Raw genomic sequence first — 20,574 nt, forward strand, 5'->3', positions numbered from 1 at the left:
ACTGCTACCTACACAGATGGCGGCGGTGGCTGGCGACACGATCAACGGCAACATTCCTCCACTACCACCTCTACAAAAGAACCCACGAGAGGCCACAGCGAGAAGGAATTAACCGGGGTTCACAATCGAGGCACCCCCAGCACGTCGCAGGACCAAAACAGCGAGGCATCGCCCGATGGCCGGCGAGCTAGCCGGCGAGCTAACGTGGCTAACATCAATGGACAAAGGACCCAGAAAGCTAACGGGGCTAACGTGGCTAACAACAATGGACATAGGACCCCATCCCCCCCTCCCCACCTACCGCCACCCGGTCAACCAGACACCACAGACAATCAACACCTTGAACTCAACGACATAAACCAAATAACGAACACAAATGGACTCCACATATTCCACCTTAACACTAACAGCCTGAGACCTAAACTGGCTGAAATCAGACAATTGTTTTTAAACGGTAAGGCTAACATATTGTGTTTCACAGAAACAAAACTAGACTCATCTGTACAGGATCCAGAGATTGAAATCGAGAACTATTCAATAGTCAGGAGGGATAGAAACCAGTATGGAGGTGGCGTCTGTGTATATTCACAAAGATACCAAATTCATCAACCGTACTGACCTTAACCATGATGAGATTGAAACTGTTTGGATTGAAATCTTATTTGAAAGGGCGAAATCAGTACTAGTAGGCACAATCTATAGACCGCCAGAACACAGTGGCTTCTATGACACACTTGATGGGTGTTTAGCCGGGGTGGAGGGCGTAGAAAAAATTCGTATTGGGGACTGGAACACGGATATGCTACGTAAAACAGCATGCAGCTAATCACTACCCACTTTCATTTTTTTTGAAATTATATTTTTATTGATTTTCACCATGGTCCATACAAACAATATCTTGACTTCGCCTTCATTTGTCTCCGCCTTCTGCAGTACAAATTGCATCAATTGTTAATAATTCTTACTTAACTTAAGAGTTGCGGTGCAGAAGTACCAGTACATACATGAGGACCCATACAGTCAATAACATCCTATACTTATTTTTTTTTCTAGACAAACAAAAACAATAACAAAAAATATTAGATAACAAAATAATATGTTATGGTACATCTCCAATACATCTGCATCTACCATAAAGCAAACAAATAACAAAATAATATGTTGGGGTGCATCTTCCTGATACTCTACTCCATAGGTGTCAAACTCACGGCCCGCGGGCCAAATGCGGCCCGCCACGTCATTTGATGTGGCCCCCCAAGAGCTCTGGTTAAAAAAAAAAAAATCTTTTTTTTTAACATTAATCTTGGGTTAAAAAATAGCGGTGTTAAAATAATTGTGGGTTAATGCGTTAATAAAGCTTTGACAGCCTTAGTTATTACACATTCTTACACATACATGTGTGTTGAATATCTGAGGTGTTGATGAAGTAACAAAGGAAAAAAGGCAAAAGCACTTACTCCTCAGACATTCTTTGACAATTTTACAGCCCAAAATACAAAAAAGATCCAGGCGGAATAGGTAACAAAGGGTTGAAGAAATATTGTCTGAACTGTCAGATGCAAGTTGGCTGTGTGACATAACTGAGCATCTCGCTCAATTGAATAAGAAGCTGTAGGGACGCAAACAAGTCCCACCCAAAACTTGACCAATATAGTTGTGAACTGAGACAACCCTTATTTTGTTATTTTTGAGTACAGTTACAGTTGTGTGTTCATGCAGACACATAATAGCAATTTCATTACGAATTGAAAATGGGGGACCCTGATGTAAACAAGTCGAAAGTCTTTCTCTGGTCTGCATCCCCTTAACAATTGTGTGTATTGAGCTGTACTGTACTGTACCCATTCTGCAATCTGTTAATTAAAGTTAATTAAACTATCTTCCATTAGTTGGATGTATGGCCTCTGCAAGGTTGTGTGCAGCCATTTGTTTTTGTAACATCTGCTACATCTGTCCCACGTGTTCTTTGCAGCTCACAGGTGTTAGTTCTGCCCCTCTTGACTGTGACAAAAAGGTTTTGAACAAACTTAATGTCATAGCTTGTATTTGATGATATTCTTCTTTGTTATTTACTTGAATGGTTTGATCATTGATTGATGGAGTAATATGGGGTTCTGATAAACTAAAATTATTTGTTAAAATAACATAAGCTAACATATATTTTATCTATGCAAATGCATATGCAATATGTATAACTTGAATAAGTAATAAATACAGAAACAACATGTTTAACAATATGTAAATTAGTAGCTACATTTATTTTACATTACATTAACATTTATACGGTATTTGGCCCTTTGAGGGCAACCATAATGCTGATGTGAAAATGAGTTTGACACCCCTGACTCCCTTTACACAAGGTTCACTTAACAATTATCCCGAATGGTCATTTTTAAACAAATGAAGATCGTAACGGTGTAATGTACATTATCCATCTTTCCCATTTCTTCCGAAACGTATCCTGTTGCAACCTAAAAGAAAAAGTAATTATTTCCATCTTAAAAATATCATAAATAATATCAATCCAATCATCCACTGTAGGAATTTCTGTTCTTAACCACTTTCTAGTAATGGCTTTCCTGCTAGCCGCACTTAATATCTGAAATATATATCTATCCCCATTTTCTGATGGCCTGGCGCCCAAATATAGACTTTCCAACTTAAATGGGTGGGATGTCCCCCTGGAATACTTTTCCAAAAATTGTATGGACCTCCCTTCAGAAAGGCATCAGCGAGGGACAAGACCAGAATATGTGGTAATGATCTGCCTCTGAGAGGCCACACTGTCTCCAGCAGTTGGAAGATTTGGTACGGTGGCTCCCTTGAGCTGGAGCACTGAAGAACCTAATCAGGGATTTCCAACAAAATTCTCTCCATACTGGTGAACTTGATGTTTTCCATTGTATTTCACATAGATCCTCCCATTCCTCTTCTGTTATATTTAGGTTTCCCTCCCTTTCCCATTTCTGTTTTACATACAATGAATTACCTTTTGTCTGTTGTAATCCCTTATAGAGTCTTGAGATGGCTTTTTGGTTTGAGTTCGAGACATAAGCCTCTCTGAAGACTTTTAATAAAATATTTTCAAAAAGTGTTTGTTTACTTTGCTTCAGTAGTTGCTCTATAAAATCTTCCTTTTTCAAACCATGCTGCAACTTCAGATCTTGAAAGCTCTTCATTGACCCCTGATGTAAAAAGGTACAATATGCTGTTAGGCCTAGAGTCTCCCACCCTTTAAACCGTACGTCCATTCTTTTGGGTATGAACTCTGGGTCATACGCACACCATCTCAAAACCTTTATGGCTTCTTTAAAAAAAATTGGGGCTGTTACCTTACTCCACAATTTAAGTGGTAGACTAATCCATGGATTTCCCAACTCCCTTAAATCATTCAGCAAAGCCTTATCCCCAATTGCCGCTTGAATTGGATACTCTTCTGTTACCGCCATCTCGATCTCTTTCCACCTGGCAAAATATTCTGGATTACACCAACACGTCATTGGTCTTAATTGAGCTGCAATATAATAGTCCTTCAAGCATGGAAGTGCAACCCCTCCCCTGCTCTTTGCTAGTTGTTGACTCTTGTATCTAATTCTAGGTCTCCGCCCTTGCCAGATGTACCTTGAAATAAGTTTGTCCCATTCCTGAAATGTTTGGTCAGGTAGGTCTAGAGGGAGGGCCTGGAACAGATAGAGTAATCTCGGCAAAATATTCATTTTTACCGATTCAATTCGCGATCCAAAATTCAGAAGAGGTATTGCATCCCATCTCCTTATGTCTTCTTTAATCTTTTGATTCAAGGGGAGGAAGTTAATGGCGAACAATTTTGACAAATCTTTTGGTATATTTACTCCCAGATATCTCATGGATTCTGCTTCCCATTGTAATTTAAATTTCGTCTTTATATTTCTTGAAGGGCTATATTTAAAACTAAGAATTTGCGTTTTCGTTACATTCAATTTATACCCTGAGAATGACCCATATTGTTCTAAAAGCAAAAATAACTGTTTAAGTGAATGTTCTGGGCTTGATAAATACACTAATACATCGTCCGCGAATAAGGACATTTTTTGTTCTCCCCCCTTCATATCTATCCCTTTAATATTTGTATTCTGTATAATCCACTGACTCAGGGGTTCAATAAAAATTGCGAACAATAAGGGACTAATTGGACAACCCTGCCTAGTCCCGCGTTCTAGTCCGAAGGAACTAGACACTGTCCCATTTATCTTAAGTCTTGCCTTTGGTTTATCATAAAGAGCCTGTATTGTTTTAATAAAACTGCTATGAAAGCCAAATGTATCCAAAACCCTGTATAAAAATGACCAATTCACACAGTCAATGGCTTTTTCGGCATCCAGCCCCACCAACACTGCCTCTAGATTATGCTCTTTTATATGATTAATTACATGTAAGGTCCGTCTGATGTTGTCTTGCGTTTGTCTTTCGCCAACAAAACCTGTCTGATCTAGGCTGATGATTTGTGGTAAAAGTCCCTCTATTCGCTTTGCCAGTATATGCGTAAAGAGCTTATAATCTTGGTTGAGAACACTTACCGGCCTAAATGAGCCACATTCAGATTTATCCTTTCCCTCTTTTGGAATCAGTGAGATTACCACTTCCCTCCAGGAGGGGGGTATCTTACTCTCCTTAAGGACCCAATTAAAAGTGGATTTCAGCACTGGGATCAGCGAATCTTTCATTAATCTATACCACTCTGAAGGAAATCCGTCAGGTCCCGGGGCTTTACTTGATTTGAGATGAGCTATGGCTGAACTAATTTCTTCCTCCGATATTTCAGTTGCGAGCTGATTACTCTGCTCACTGGTTATTTTAGGAAGATGAATTGTCTTAAAGAACTCCTCCATCTTTGTTTTGTCAAATTGGGGTTGGGAATATAAATTCTTATAAAATGTTTCGAAACAGTTTTGTATATCACTTAGTTTGTGTTGCATAAGGTTAGTCAGAGGGTCTTTAATTTTATGAATTGAATTCTCCGCCTGTTGTTTTCTCAATTTATACGCCAACAGTTTACTTGATTTTTCTCCCCCTTCATAGTATTTCTGTTTTGTAAATATCAACTTTCTTTGAATATCTTCTGTATATATCTCATTTATTTCATTATTTTTCTTAATTATTTGTTCTCTAATTATCCGGTCTACTGTGTCTTTATGGTTTCGTTCCAATTGTTTCAATTCTGATTGTAAGTTGTCTAATTTTTTTTGCCAAGACCTCTTTAAATGAGCACTGTATCCAATTATTTTACCCCGCAGAACTGCTTTACATGCATCCCAAAGTATCGGAGGGGAAACCTCTCCATTGTCATTCTGTTCCAAGTACTCTCTAATATCCACCTCAATTTGATCCTTCATATGATTCAGGACGAGGATATTTAATCTCCACAGAGTATTTCTCTGATCCTGTACTAGATTCATTTTTAAATAAACAGTGCTGTGGTCTGAAAGGTCCATAGTGCCTATTTCACAGCCACCCATCATGTGTAAGTCTTTACCAAAAGCAAAGAAGTAATCAATCCTTGAGTACATCGAATGTGGGTTGGAGAAAAATGTGTAGTCCCTCCTTTGTGGATTCACTTTCAAAAACACTCTCAAAGAACACCTACGGGAGACTGCAATTCGAAACTGGCCCCTGCAAATGTCCTAACCCAACCCCCTCCAATGTACAGTAAATGACCAAGTATGGCTTTGTCAATATTCCAATGTACAGTGTACAGTGTCCCCCACCCACCCCCTACCCAACCCCCCCTTCCACCCACCCAACCTCCTCCAATGTACAGTTTCTACGTCAAATGTATATACTCTCTTTTCTGGACTCTTTTTGGATCACAAACAGTACTGTATTTAGGCAAATCTGGTATGTCATAAATGTATAGATGTAGCAGTACTGTCTATCTGTATGTCGTGTGTGTCATATATGTTATGATGAATTGAAAATGGGGGACCCTGATGTAAACAAGACGAAAGCCTTTCTCTGGTCTGCATCCCCTTAACAATTGTATGTATTGAGCTGTACTGTACTGTACCCATTCTGCAATCTGTTAATAAAGTTTTCAATCAATCAATCAAGCTGGTTAACCAACTAGCACATTCACAAAATTGTCCTTGTGAATGAGCTAGCTAGGTACCCAGCTAGCTAGAAAACGGGAATAAATGTTAAAACGGCTTGCCATACTACTACTGCTACTACTGCTATTACTACCACTACTACTACTACTACTACTACTACTACTACTACTACTACTACTACTACTACTACTACTACTACTACTACTACTACTACTACTACTACTACTACTGATGATGATGATGATGATGATGATGATGATGATGATAATAATAATAATGTCCATGCAAACAACTTTTTCTTTCTTCAGAGTTTATCCGGATGCACTGTGCTTCCAACCCGGACTGGTGGATGCCGTCGGAGGAGCAGATCAACAAGGTGTTCAGTGACGCGGTGGGGCACGCGCGCCAGGGCCGGGCGGTGGGCACCTTCCTGGGCAGCAGCGGCAGCAGCACCAGCAGCCTCTACATGGAGGCCTACGACGGGCATCTGTCCCAGGACGAACTGTACCTGAAGGGCTGTCCGAACGGCCAGGCGGACTGAGCGCAGAGAGGGAGCGAGGGGGGGAAAGACAATATGGCTGACCTGTAGTAGGAGGAGACACAACAACACTGACCTTTAACCTTGTCCCCCTGCGCGGGGACATGAAACATTCCAGAGGAGGTAGGTAGACCTATAGGTAGTTAGGCAGCAGAACTGTTAAAACGAAATCTTTGAACTAGTCCTCTTTTCATAGAGTTTTGTAGCCTTATTTTCTTGCCATTTTTACACGTTTGATTTTTTGGGGTTTACAAAAATGAAGACTCACTTTAGGACACTTGAGAAAAGAGAGAGGGGGGGGTGTCTTCCATCTGCAAATGTGTTCTGTTGTCTGGTGCGGTAGTGAGGTGCTGTATCACCATGGCCCAGTTGAAGCTCTCCTAGTGAGGTGCTGTGGTATCACCATGACCCAGTAGCTCTCTCTTCATAAGGGAGATGAATTATGCAACACCGGTAGGTGGGAAGACTGTTTTGTGTTTCTCTCACAAGATGATCAAACGCGGCACAGACCGCCACTTTGGGCTTGATATAGAACATTCCAGATAGTTTCACGAAACACATTTCCCTTCGCTGTAAAAGAAAGGGTGTTTGTACCTGTACTGTTATCAAGGGGGTTAGGCTACGTGCTCCTTGGGACTGGCAGTGCAGTACCTGGAGTCACTCTGAGCTAGCTGCTGAATATATTTAGACAGTATTTATTCTTCCAACGCTCGGAGACATTAGCCTCAGATCTTCCCCTCGTTGACCTTTAGATGACCTGCTCCGAACATGCTCACCTTCAAGTACAACCGTGCCCTCCTCACTTAGGGGGTCTCTAGAGGTCAAAGGGTAATCAAACTTTTTTTTCTTTCTTTTTTAATATATACAGTATATATATAAGACGTTCTTCCTACCCCTACCAAACCCCACCCTCCCCTCTCCCTGCCCCAACACCTCTGACCCTCCCCTCTCATGTAACACCCTGACCTCTGACCCTCTCATGTAACATCCTGACCTCTAACCCTCTCATGTAACATCCTGACCCCCCTCTCATGTAACACCCTGACCTCTAACCCTCTCATGTAACATCCTGACCCCCCTCTCATGTAACACCCTGACCTCTAACCCTCTCATGTAACATCCTGACCCCCCTCTCATGTAACATCCTGACCCCCCTCTCATGTAACACCCTGACCTCTAACCCTCTCATGTAACATCCTGACCTCTAACCCTCTCATGTAACATCCTGACCCCCCTCTCATGTAACACCCTGACCTCTAACCCTCTCATGTAACATCCTGACCTCTAACCCTCTCATGTAACACCCTGACCTCTAACCCTCTCATGTAACACCCTGACCTCTAACCCTCTCATGTAACACCCTGACCCCCCTCTCATGTAACATCCTGACCTCTAACCCTCATGTAACACCCTGACCTCTAACCCTCTCATGTAACATCCTGACCTCTAACCCTCTCATGTAACACCCTGACCTCTAACCCTCAATGATTCAATAGCTATATATATATATATATATATATATATATATATATATATATATATATATATATATATATATATATATATATATATACAGCATATTCTCCCACTGGCCTACAGTAACTTCTAATGGATGAAATAGTGAAAGTAAACTTCTTCAAGGACCCTATAGGACCTCATGTTGAGCATTTTTGGTGAAGTGGCCCTTTAATTATAACAACAACACAAATCTCCTCAGATGGGGCTCCCTGAGACAAGGTCTTATAGAATGGGGGGTCCACGGCCCAATGTGGGGGTCCTTAACCCTTTCGCTGCCGCACTACAGAAGGTTCACCCTTTACTATCAGATAGATGTAAATAGTAATGTCCAGACTAAACCGATTTCGTTTTAGTTATCGAAAACAAAACGACAACACTTCCGGTCGGGGGTTGTCAAAATAAAAGAGCGACGTCTAAAACAGGAAAGACATTTATTTTGTCAATTTGTGGCACGCACTTATTATCTCGAGACGTTTTCGTTTTTACGGAAACCTTTTTTTAAATGAAAATGAAATGAAAACGAAAGAGATCAAAATCGTTTTAGTCTGGACAAGGCCTGAATAGACCGTTTCTTTGTGCGCTTAAAGGTTGAGACAGTAAGAAGGCTGAGAGGGAGACGGAGTAGAGGAGACACAGGAGAGAAGGGTCTGGTGGGATCTGATCCCAGGCCAGCAGGTAGACACAGGAGAGAAGGGTCTGGTGGGATCTGATCCCAGGCCAGCAGGGAGACACAGGAGAGAAGGGTCTGGTGGGATCTGATCCCAGGCCAGCAGGGAGACACAGGAGAGAAGGGTCTGGTGGGATCTGATCCCAGGCCAGCAGGGAGACACAGGAGAGAAGGGTCTGGTGGGATCTGACCCCAGGCCAGCAGGGAGACACAGGATAGAAGGGTCTGGTGGGATCTGATCCCAGACTATAAAATGTTGGAACCAATAGACAGACAGACAGACAGACAGACAGACAGACAGACAGACAGACAGACAGACAGATAGGTATTCCTATGGGACCTTTTGACTGGGTATAAATTAATATGTTTGCTGGCTTATGATAACAGGCCTATGGTGTATCTAGAATGCCTTAACCCTTTCACTACGACAATACAGAAGGCTAACCCTTTCACTGCCACACGACAAAGGGTTAACCATTTCACTACCACACTACAGATGGTTCCGTCTGTAGTGTGGTAGTGAAAGGGTTCAAGACCTACGGTTGTTTCCGTCCGCTTCTGAGCTGCGTCCTCCCTCACGACGAGCGACAATATTTCAACTCTTAAAACAAATCGTTTCTAGAATCGGTTAAATGAATAACCATATGTCATTACTTTTGTATCTCTTTATGTAGCACCTTATAACTTAAGTTTATGAAACTTTTTTTTTATACGTTTGAATGTATCCGATTTATTAGATGACTACATGTTTGCTAAGTTATGATGAAAAATAAGAAAAACATGGCACTGTGTAAATGTGTAATATAAAGTACAATATTGTTCCTATTATTCTTCCTTTTATTTTTTTTACTTTTATTTTTTTTAAGTGTGTGGGATGTTCTTGAACAACGCGGTCTCATCAGAAAACGGAAATAAAGTACTAGTCGACCACAGGGGAAAAGGTAGATAATGTATGTTATGTTATAGCCATAAGTAATATATTTACATATTGTATCGGCAAAAGTCCAAAACAAACGCTGCAACCCTAGGAGTTTAACAGTCATCATTGCAGATTGATTGATTGATTGAAAACTTTATTAACAGATTGCAGAATGGGTACAATACAGTACATCTCAATACACACAATTTAATCGCGGGCGAGTGCTCTCACCACTAACTATGATTATAGTTAAAGGATAACTCCACTATTTTGGGAAATTAGCTTATTTAACATCTTCCCTGGAGTTAGACAAGAAGATGCATACCTTTTTTGTCTCTGTGCGTGCATTTTAGCTTTGGGAATAGATGCTCCGTTAGCATAGCTTAGCTTCATCACTGGAAGTGAGGCAGGACAGTAGCCTTACAGTGCCTTACAGTGTATTGCAAGGTCTGACATTGACCAAACTTGATATGCATGACCTTGGTGGGCTCTAGGTCAACTCCTGAAAAGGGGGTCAATGTCAGACTTTGCAATCAAAAGTTAGGGGGCTAATAACCCTTGCCATAATTTTAGTGCGCCCCTAACTTTTGATTGCAAGGTCTGACATTGACCCCCTTTTCAGGAGTTGACCTAGAGCCCACCAAGGTCATGCATATCAAGTTTGGTCAATGTCAGACCTTGCAATACACTGTAAGGCACTGTAAGGCTACTGTCCTGCCTCACTTCCAGTGATGAAGCTAAGCTATGCTAACGGAGCATCTATTCCCAAAGCTAAAATGCACGCACAGAGACAAAAAAGGTATGCATCTTCTTGTCTAACTCCAGGGAAGATGTTAAATAAGCTAATTTCCCAAAATAGTGGAGTTATCCTTTAAGAGTTAAGGTTAGTTAGCTTAACGGTTATGGTTAAGACATAAAGTTAGGGTTAGGGTTTGATCCCCAGCAAGGAACTTAGACGTTTTCTGAAATTGTTCATATGTAATATATGTACTTATTTGTAATACGTACACATGTTACATTTTTGATATAACACATACATATATTACTTATAGCTATAACAATGTACATTATGTACCTTTTTTCCTGTGGTCGATTAGTACTTTATGTACATATTCTGAGTGAGGTCGGTCTGTCTGGGAGTCCTGCTCCTCTCTTACGAAGCCAAGTAGAAAGAGCCACAGAGGAGGTTCTGTCGTGCCGTGCTGTTCTGAATGTTTTACCTGTGGTTCTTCAGATGACATACTCCTTTATTCTCAAAGTGACTCTGTCAACACTGTGAAATGTCGAGCGGCTTTTTACAAAACAAAAATGAAATAGTTTCTGTCGTCGGGTTTTTATTTATTCTGAATAAAATAAAGAAACATTCTATAGCTCTTAAATAAATAAACATTCTTGTTTTCTGTCAAACTGGAGGTTTGGAGGTATGACTTTATTGTGTGTTGCAATGCCACGTCAGCCATTAGCGTATATACGCTTAGTAATAGAAAAGCCACTGAAAGCAGGTGGATGTCATCGTTTCAGACGTAACAGACAGGAGAACGGGCAGTTCAGTAGGAAATAAAGGCACATAATGGAAGCTTTTATAAAGGGCCTCAAAACGCATCTTTTGTTGATTTTATCTTCTTATTTTATGTTCTTTTACTAGTTTTAGCCCTTTATTTTATGTTCTTTTACTAGTTTTAGCCCTTCTTATTTTATGTTCTTTTACTAGTGTTAGCCCTTCACATTTCAGGTTCTTTTTATGCTTTTACTAGTTTTAGCCCTTCTTATTTTATGTTCTTTTACTAGTGTTAGCCCTTCACATTTCACGTTCTTTTTACTCTTTTACTAGTTTTAGCCCTTCTTATTTTATGTTCTTTTACTAGTGTTAGCCCTTCACATTTCACGTTATTTTTACTCTTTTTTTTAGCCCTTCTTATTTTATGTTCTTTTACTAGTTTTAGCCCTTCACATTTGATGTTCCTTTTACTTCTTTACTAGTTTTAGTCCTACTTATTTTACGTTCTTTTTACTTCTTTACTAGTTTTAGTCCTACTTATTTTACGTAATTTTTTACTCTCTTACTAGTTTTTATGTTCTTCTACACTGTAGCACCTTGATATTTGTTCCACAAATATAAAGCGCCACTACAAATTTATTGTAATAAAACATTTCATAACATAATAAAATAACATTACGTTTTTTTTGGGTACATCACCAAAAAGTAGGTTTGGATTTTGTCACAGGTAAAGATGGCAGTTTCTATGGCAAAACGGGAGGTAATTTGGCTGTGAATCTAACGCCCCCCCCCCGGCCAGCCACCAACACAAATAACCTAAGAACCTAACGCACCCCGGCCAGCCACCAACACAAATAACCTAAGAACCTAACGCCCCCCGGCCAGCCACCAACACAAATAACCTAAAAACCTAACGCACCCCGGCCAGCCACCAACACAAATAACCTAAGAACCTAACGCACCTCGGCCAGCCACCAACACAAATAACCTAAGAACCTAACGCACCCCGGCCAGCCATCAATATACAGTACAGTACATCATCATCAACACCTTTGTTGATGCAAATTGACCCATTAAGGGTGTTAACTCTATGCTTATACAGGCATTATAAGATGAAAAATAAATGTCAGTAAACTCCTGATATCTGGTAGGAGCGTGGACTCAACACAGTACAAGCCCCTCTGTTCTGAGACTGACAGGAGACCATGTCAAATATTTAAGAGCAGCGGGGGGAAATTCATATCAAATTAATTTCAGTCCCCCGTGACCAAAAGAGAAGCTTCTATTGCTGGAGGTTATAGGAACAGACAGCTGAATCCAAGGTTATAGGAACAGATGGCTGAATCCAAGGTTATAGGAACAGACAGGCTGAATCCAAGGTTATAGGAACAGACGGCTGAATCCAAGGTTATAGGAACAGACGGCTGAATCCAAGGTTATAGGAACAGACGGCTGAATCCAAGGTTATAGGAACAGACAGCTGAATCCAAGGTTATAGGAACAGACGGCTGAATCCAAGGTTATAGGAACAGACGGCTGAATCCAAGGTTATAGGAACAGACGGCTGAATCCAAGGTTATAGGAACAGACAGGCTGAATCCAAGGTTATAGGAACAGATGGGCTGAATCCAAGGTTATAGGAACAGACGGCTGAATCCAAGGTTATAGGAACAGACAGCTGAATCCAAGGTTATAGGAACAGACGGCTGAATCCAAGGTTATAGGAACAGACGGCTGAATCCAAGGTTATAGGAACAGACGGCTGAATCCAAGGTTATAGGAACAGACGGCTGAATCCAAGGTTATAGGAACAGACGGGCTGAATCCAAGGAGGTTATAGGAACACATACCACTTTAACACAACCTTTAAATCAGAGCAGCATAACTGGACCACAGACCCGGCGCCATGGGCGGGCATTAGGGGGCCGGGCCCGCCCACTGAGTCAGCTGTGCCCACCCTGGTAAAAAAAAAAGAAATTATGTTTTTTTTTTTTCAATCAAAGTCGACTATCCAAATCCTTAGTCGGGGACAGCCCTAGTGGGCACTGATGTCAACAACAACACTACTGAAGCTAGCACGGCACTCTGTGAGAATTAGTTTTCTACCCTCAAGAACGTCTTTACAGAACATCGCCTTAGCGGTTCCCGGTCGCGGCTCACGGCGCCGTGATGAAGTGACGTCATCAGTTTGTGACGCTCTGTACCGAAAACGTAGTCCATTTCCGGGTTTTTTTCGGCGTGGCATTATGACGTGGCCTTGAAACTACACGCTACTTTTTATTTTGTCTTGATAAACCAATAAATGACTGAACCAGGATAATTTCAATTCGATGCTAAATAAACTTTTACGCACGCGTAAAATGTGCCAGATATAATTTTACATGCGTTACATTTTTATCAATATCTTGGCCATTTTTTTAGCTAGAATGAAACGGAAAAGATTGGGAGGAAGTGACGAAGGAGGCGAAGTTTACTGCCAGAAAAGAAGTGTAGAAGAAGCCTGCACAATTCGTCCACTAGATAATTTCTGTCGGACAGTTAGTAGTTAGTAGTTCGACTTTTATAACAGTAGTAGTAGCAGTAGTAGCAGTAGTAGTAGCAGTAATAGTAGTGGTAGTAGTAGTAGTAGCAGTAGTAGTAGTTGTAGTAGCAGCAGTAGTAGTAGTATTAGTAGACGTTTTAGTAGTAATAGTTTGAGCTATCCTGTGCTAACGTTGACGATCCAGTGAGGAGGAGCAAGGAGCAGAAGGAGCAGAAGCCCTGCCTTCAACCAGTTCAGTGAGACATGGAAGGAGGGCTAACCAAGACAGGTGAGAGACTTATTATTATTGTTATTATTATTATTATTATTATTATTATTATTATTATTATTATTATTATTATTATTATTATTATTATTATTATTATTATTATTATTATTATTATTATTATTATTATTATTATTATTATTATTATTATTATTATTATTATTATTATTATTATTATTATTATTATTATTATTATTATTATTATTATTATTATTATTAGTGCTTTTGTTTTAGTTATTACTCTGTTCATAAAAGTTGAAAATAATGTATTTTTACATGTCATTGTCTACAGCAATGATTTGCCTGGGACATCTAGGGGGGCAGGGCGTGCCCAAGCCAACCCTAACCCTTATTACTAGGTTTGCAGACTTTGTACGCAATATATACAGAATGGAATATTGAGTGTATATACAGTGTGTGTGTGTTGTATGAGCAGTGTTTTATATGTACAATGTGTGTGCCATTTATGTGCAGACATGATGAGCAGCCTGCTCCAGTCCGACGCAGGACAACCCAGGCCAGGCCAAGACGTCCAGCCCAGGCCAGGCCAAGACGTCCAGCCCAGGCAGGAGATCAGGCAGGAGATCAGACGCCCTGGAAGACCGACAGTGATCCTGATCCAGCCCCTCAGCCCCTCCGGTTCATGCCGTGCAGACCCCCAGGACCGCAGCTAGACCCCCATGCCACGTATACACAGGTAACACCTGTCAAAAGGCGTTACAGTTTGACAGGTGCAATATTTTTTTTGGATACGCCTCAGGCATCCTGCACTCTATATGACTGCACTCTAGTCATGTGTACTGTATATATGTATATTGAATATCCCACAATTTAATTATTTAGTTATTTTTTACTTTTTTACTGTAAATTTTTTTTTAACTTTTTTACGTCTGTGTTTATTACCTGTGTATGGAGAAAATAATGCTTTGTAAATTGAATTCTGATCTGTTCTCTTTTGTTTATGTAAATATGCTACCTGAGGGTGCATTTCCACTGTTTTATATCCTTGATTTGATATGTTTGCATTGGTTCATACTAAAAATAACACATTTTCTCAATCTGATTTTGTGTTTTGTGTTGTACATTATGCAGTATACAGTATATACAGTATTATACAATATGAAAACTAACTGTCAGGTCATATATGTGAGGCTGTGCTGAAAAAAAAGATACCAAACATACCATGGTAAAACATTTTAAAATGGGAATTATACAATTTAAATCAAAATTAGCCAAAACATATGAAATATCCCAAGACCTGCAAGAGTGCTTCATCGACGCAACTAAGGCCAATTTAATTCAGTTGGCATTTGAGAAGGACTTAACAAAAAAGTTCAGGAATGAGTGGAGGGGCAGTGTTTTAACTCTTTCAGTGCCACGCCTGGTTTTCCGTTTTACCGCTTGAATGCCACCATCGGCGCCAATGTTAACGTTAATATCGCCTAATCTATGTTTTAAATTATGGCTATGTGTCTAATCTGCCCATCGCATTATCAAAGACTATTTTCCAGTCAGTGCTGTGAAGGCAGATTGTTTTTTTATGGCGTCGTTTCCGTTTCAGAGCAGTTAGAAAAGCCCCGGTTTTGATATAAAAAACAGCTCATTCTGGAGCATTCTATGAAAATCGTCTTTTAGTGGAATATTCCACAACGTTGATATTCATCGGCCTTTTTATGAATCGTTTTCAAATAAACGCTAGATGATCAATATTATACGTGCACGCAAGCACATTACGGCCGCGCACTGATAATCGCTCCGTTGATTTCCTCACAGACTTTTACAGTGAAACCGAAAGAAGACATTTCACAAAACAGCCTATAACTTCATCAAACTTACTCCGATTATCCTACCACTGATAACATAGAGTCCTTACCTGACATCAGATGGTATCCAACTGGTATATTCCAATTCCTGATCACCATTCGAAAAAATCGATACGTGTATGGATCCAACGCGACACTGTAGATCTCCATGATCCGCGGGGATCTGAGGCTCCAGAATGAACTGTGGTAACCCCGGCTGGATCAGTGAACTGGAAAATGTGGAGTACCGGATTTTTTTCCCCATTCATTTTCATTGAGTCCATTCCAAAATCACTTATGTCATCTGGGAGACGACAGGGGGCGCTTTTTTCCACAGTGATCACCGGCGCAGCTCGGCTATACTCGGGTAGGCTCGGGTGATGCAATAATTTTTCAGATCGCAAAAAAATAATAATAATAATAATTCCGAGAAATCTTGTGAGTGGCACGCAACCACCTATAAAAAACCCTGAGAAATCTCGTGAGTGGCACTGAAAGAGTTAAGAAGATTTCACTCTGTCCCCAAACACCGCTTGCCTCTATACTAATGAGTAGCCTGTGGAGGAATTTTGTTTGCTTTTTTATGCACCTTATTTTTGTCAGTTCAGTTCAGTTTGTCAGTGAATTCAGAAGTGTTGAATAAATGGAGACTTTTCAAAGATATAGAATAGAATAGAATAGAAATGTATTATCCTGATGGAAATTTGACACTGCAAATCACTCAACATTAAACATTTAGACAGAACAAGTCACGAATAAGAATAACAAAACAAATGGCCTAAGAATAGAATAAAATGAAATAGAATAAAAATAGAATAAAAGATACAGTAAATAAATACAGTAAAAATATACTGAAGTCTACAGTAGGTGTAATATTGCACAGTGTTGTTTAAAAAGTAAGAGTCCGGGAAGATGGTAACTGTCACTCTGTGCTCAGTGATGCAGTGAGGCACAGTGATGCATTGTATAGTCTGATGGCTGTCGGAATGAAGGACTTCCTGAGCCGTTCAGTGCTGCATTTAGGTAGTGTGAGCCTATAACATGCTCCTCCTGTCAGCCAAGTCTGTGTATAGTGGGTGGGAGGGGTTTTCCCTGATGGCCTGGAGCTTAGCAAGGCTCCTCCTCTCCGCCACCCTCGCTAGAGTCCAGCTCCACCCCAACCACGCTACTGGCCTTCCTGACCATCTTATCCAGCCTGTTTGTGTCCCCTGCTCTCAGTCCGCTGCCCCAGCAGGTCTGTTATATATATCCGTTCAGTCTGTTTTTGTATAAGTGAAAGTTCTTAAGATAGAGAGAAATTAGATTTTTCAATTGCCTCTCTGCTGTTTAGTTCAGCACTGTGGGCAGTGCCAAGCAAGCCACAGTGCCGTTGTCCCAGCTGAAACGTATAAAATGGAACCTGTGTTGAAAAACCATTGTGCCCCCCCGAGAACATTTTATGCTGTGGTGGATTTTGACGTCTCTAGGGATGGTTAAATGAAATACAGAGACAAGAGATTGGCCTTAAATCAGAGTGCAAACCACCAGGTTCTCCACGGACATCCAGCAGCCTAAAACAGTGTCACACTGCGAATTAGATATTCTGAAATAATAAAACAGGAGCAGAAAGAGACTCACGTTAAATGAATACAATACAGGTTTATTGGAAAAGAAAATATATACAGTACGCCCATACGGACGGACTTTCAGTCTGTCAGAGTGCATATTCACAGGTCTGTCAGAGTGAAAGTGAATACAAAGCAAAGTGTCATGTGTTTTAACACAGTGGAATAGAGACGCCTTGCTCGTCTCTGATTGGGTTGGCTTTATATGGTCATTTAGGGAGTCAAATGGAATGGGCTCGCTGCGGCCTTGGATGCAAGCGTTATCTGGCCTGCTCTGAATAATAGAATGGATATAGTGTTTTAACAGTTTTTGAGAGAAGGATAACATGACTTCACGATCAACCCTGTGGGAGGAGGGAAGGAGGAGGAGGAGGTGAAGGAGGAGGTGGGAGATGAGGAGGGAAGGAGGAGGAGGATAAGGTGGAGGAGGAGGGAAGGAGGAGGGAAGGTGGAGGAGGAGGGGATGTGAAATTACCCTTCACATTCCCCACTTTGTGCCATTTTTGGCACATCCTGGTAATTTCAACCATCAATATCACTAAACCACAGTCTCAAGACACCATACAGAACATCAAATCAATCAACATTAATACATCATAATGTCATACTTGGCTAAGTAGGACGATAATTCCAAGCAGGTAATTGCAAAATGTTGCATCCTTAGGTACAATACATTTTTTTTTAAAAACATAATAAGGTAGAACAATAACTCTTGAGAAAGAAAGAAGAGGGGGAAAAAAGTTCAGGTGCAAATTGAAAAGGGGAGGAGTCCCAGGCCGGGGACAGATTGGTCGCTGGCGCCTTATAAAGCGCTTCTCAGTGACCCGAAGCGCCGACAGCAGTTAATAGGAAACAAAGAACAAAGAAAATAAAATGGCAGTCTTAATATAAGTAGTATTTTCAAACTCTGAATATGTACCCATATCTAAATCAGAAATTTGACTTTTTAATATGCACACTGGCTTCCCTTGTTGTCGTCCTCAGTAGCAGTCAGGTGTCTTCCCACTCCTTCACACACAGAACGATATATATCTGTTGCAAGGAGGCTGGATGCCGTTGAGTACAGTAGCAGTCAGGTGTCTTCCCACTCCTTCACACACAGAACGATATATATCTGTTGCAAGGAGGCTGGATGCCGTTGAGTAGAGTAGCAGTCATCTCCCCATAGTTGAATACAGCAGCATACCAGGTGCAAAAGGGCTTGTATTGCCGACTGGGGTGCGTGGTAGGGGTTCCTGTGGATTCCAGCAGCGGTGCGTTCTTATCTTCGTGGCAGGGCGAGGCTATCGCACAGGGAGCTTAGCTGGAGTTCCTGTCCCAGTTGCCCTCCCAGGGCCTCCACTGATCCCCGGGCCCCGCTTCCGTAGCACCGGCCCTGCTGTGGTGTTGCCATATCATGCGAGATGTTGAGCAGGCGGTTCCTGTTGGACTTGGGACTGAACCTGATTAGGTTGTCGTCGTCCTCCGCGGGTTCATATGGGTATGGTGGCTGGTGTGCCGGTGGAGATGGGGCCCCTAGGTGGTGTGGTTGCCCAGGGACAGCGTGGCCCTGCAGTGGGAAGTACGGCCCTGGTGCATATTCGTTATCTTCTTTCTCCTGCGCTGAGAGAAACGCACCATCCTCCCCCTCACATTCCATAGATCTGAGTTCCACAGCATTGACTAGTACTGCATCTTGGATGTCATGCGTCGCGTTAATGAGATTGCGCCGGCCAAAGGAAAAGAAATAAAAAAACAAAAAACAACAACAACTATTTCAAACATGGTCAGTGTGTTACATGTCTGGATATACAACAGGGAGGTAGGGACTCCCTCATAGTTGTACTGGCTGGAAACAAAGAGAAAAAAAAACTGTTTACAGTTAGCTGTCGCCCAAGTTGAAACATGTGGAAATAGTGACCACCAGGGGTTACAAGTTGTAACATGCAATCAAATATCAAAAGGAATGACAAATCCAACTTTAGGACGCTGGTATTACAAACGCTGTGATGGCGGAAAGACAAGTGCCTCAATAAGCTGTATAAGACAGTGTCTATGGAATTTAGAACATTTGAATAGCACTTATATTCAAAAGTGCTTGGAATAGAGGCCAAAAAATAAATAAAAAAATGTCTAACTGCTGTGCAGTGGCAGAGCAGGTATAACATTGGAAAAGCATGATAGAGATAAACACAGATAGTGACCAAAGCCTTGAACTTATCGCATTGTCACATACATAATCAATAACACAGATAGTGACCAAAGCCTAACCAGGGTTGACTTCTCGCAGTGTCACATACATAGTGACCAAAGCCTAACCAGGGTTGACTTCTCGCATTGTCACATACATACAGATAGTGACCAAAGCCTAACCAGGGTTGACTTCTCGCATTGTCACATACATATAGTGACCAAAGCCTAACCAGGGTTGACTTCTCGCATTGTCACATACATAATCAGATAGTGACCAAAGCCCACATCAAAGTTGAGCTTCTCGCAGTGTCACGTATGTAGCTTATCTTAACACAGATAGTGACCAAAGCCCACATCAAAGTTGAGCTTCTCGCAGTGTCACGTATGTAGCTTATCTTATCTTAACACAGATAGTGACCAAAGCCCACATCAAAGTTGAGCTTCTCGAAGTGTCACGTATGTAGCTTATCTTATCTTAACACAGATAGTGACCAAAGCCCACATCAAAGTTGAGCTTCTCGCAGTGTCACGTATGTAGCTTATCTTAACACAGATAGTGACCAAAGCCCACATCAAAGTTGAGCTTCTCGCAGTGTCACGTATGTAGCTTATCTTAACACAGATAGTGACCAAAGCCCACATCAAAGTTGAGCTTCTCGCAGTGTCACGTATGTAGCAATAACACAGATAGATTACAATATTCAGACGCCCCCCCCCCACTCCTGCTTACCTAACTCGCCGCGACGCTGCATGTAATGCCCGTGGAATGCCGTCCCGACCAGCCGATGCAGACAGACAATTCCTCACTGTCCCAGACGTGGCTGTGTTGTAGAGCGATGAAGAGCCTGTCTGCACCGGCAGGATCGGTTGGCATCCCCGCTTCAGACACCAAGAATGTGGTGGATTTTGACGTCTCTAGGGATGGTTAAATGAAATACAGAGACAAGAGATTGGCCTTAAATC

The 20,574-nt window shown here is 41.3% G+C and overlaps 1 protein-coding gene across 1 annotated transcript in view; it reads left to right on the forward strand.

Moving 5' to 3' along the window:
- bend4 (BEN domain containing 4) overlaps positions 1 to 6,627 on the forward strand; it is a gene marked incomplete at both ends in the record, with an annotated part of 51,096 nt that extends 44,469 nt beyond the window's left edge. The window contains one exon of the mRNA XM_084331735.1: positions 6,395 to 6,627. Coding sequence (XP_084187861.1) covers positions 6,395 to 6,627 — 233 coding nt within the window. The remainder of the gene's footprint in view (positions 1 to 6,394) is intronic.
- Between the last annotated feature and the right edge of the window lie 13,947 nt (positions 6,628 to 20,574).

The sequence above is a fragment of the Notolepis coatsorum genome, assembly GCF_963971535.1.
Source record: "Notolepis coatsorum genome assembly, chromosome: 16".
Lineage (NCBI taxonomy): Eukaryota > Metazoa > Chordata > Actinopteri > Aulopiformes > Paralepididae > Notolepis > Notolepis coatsorum.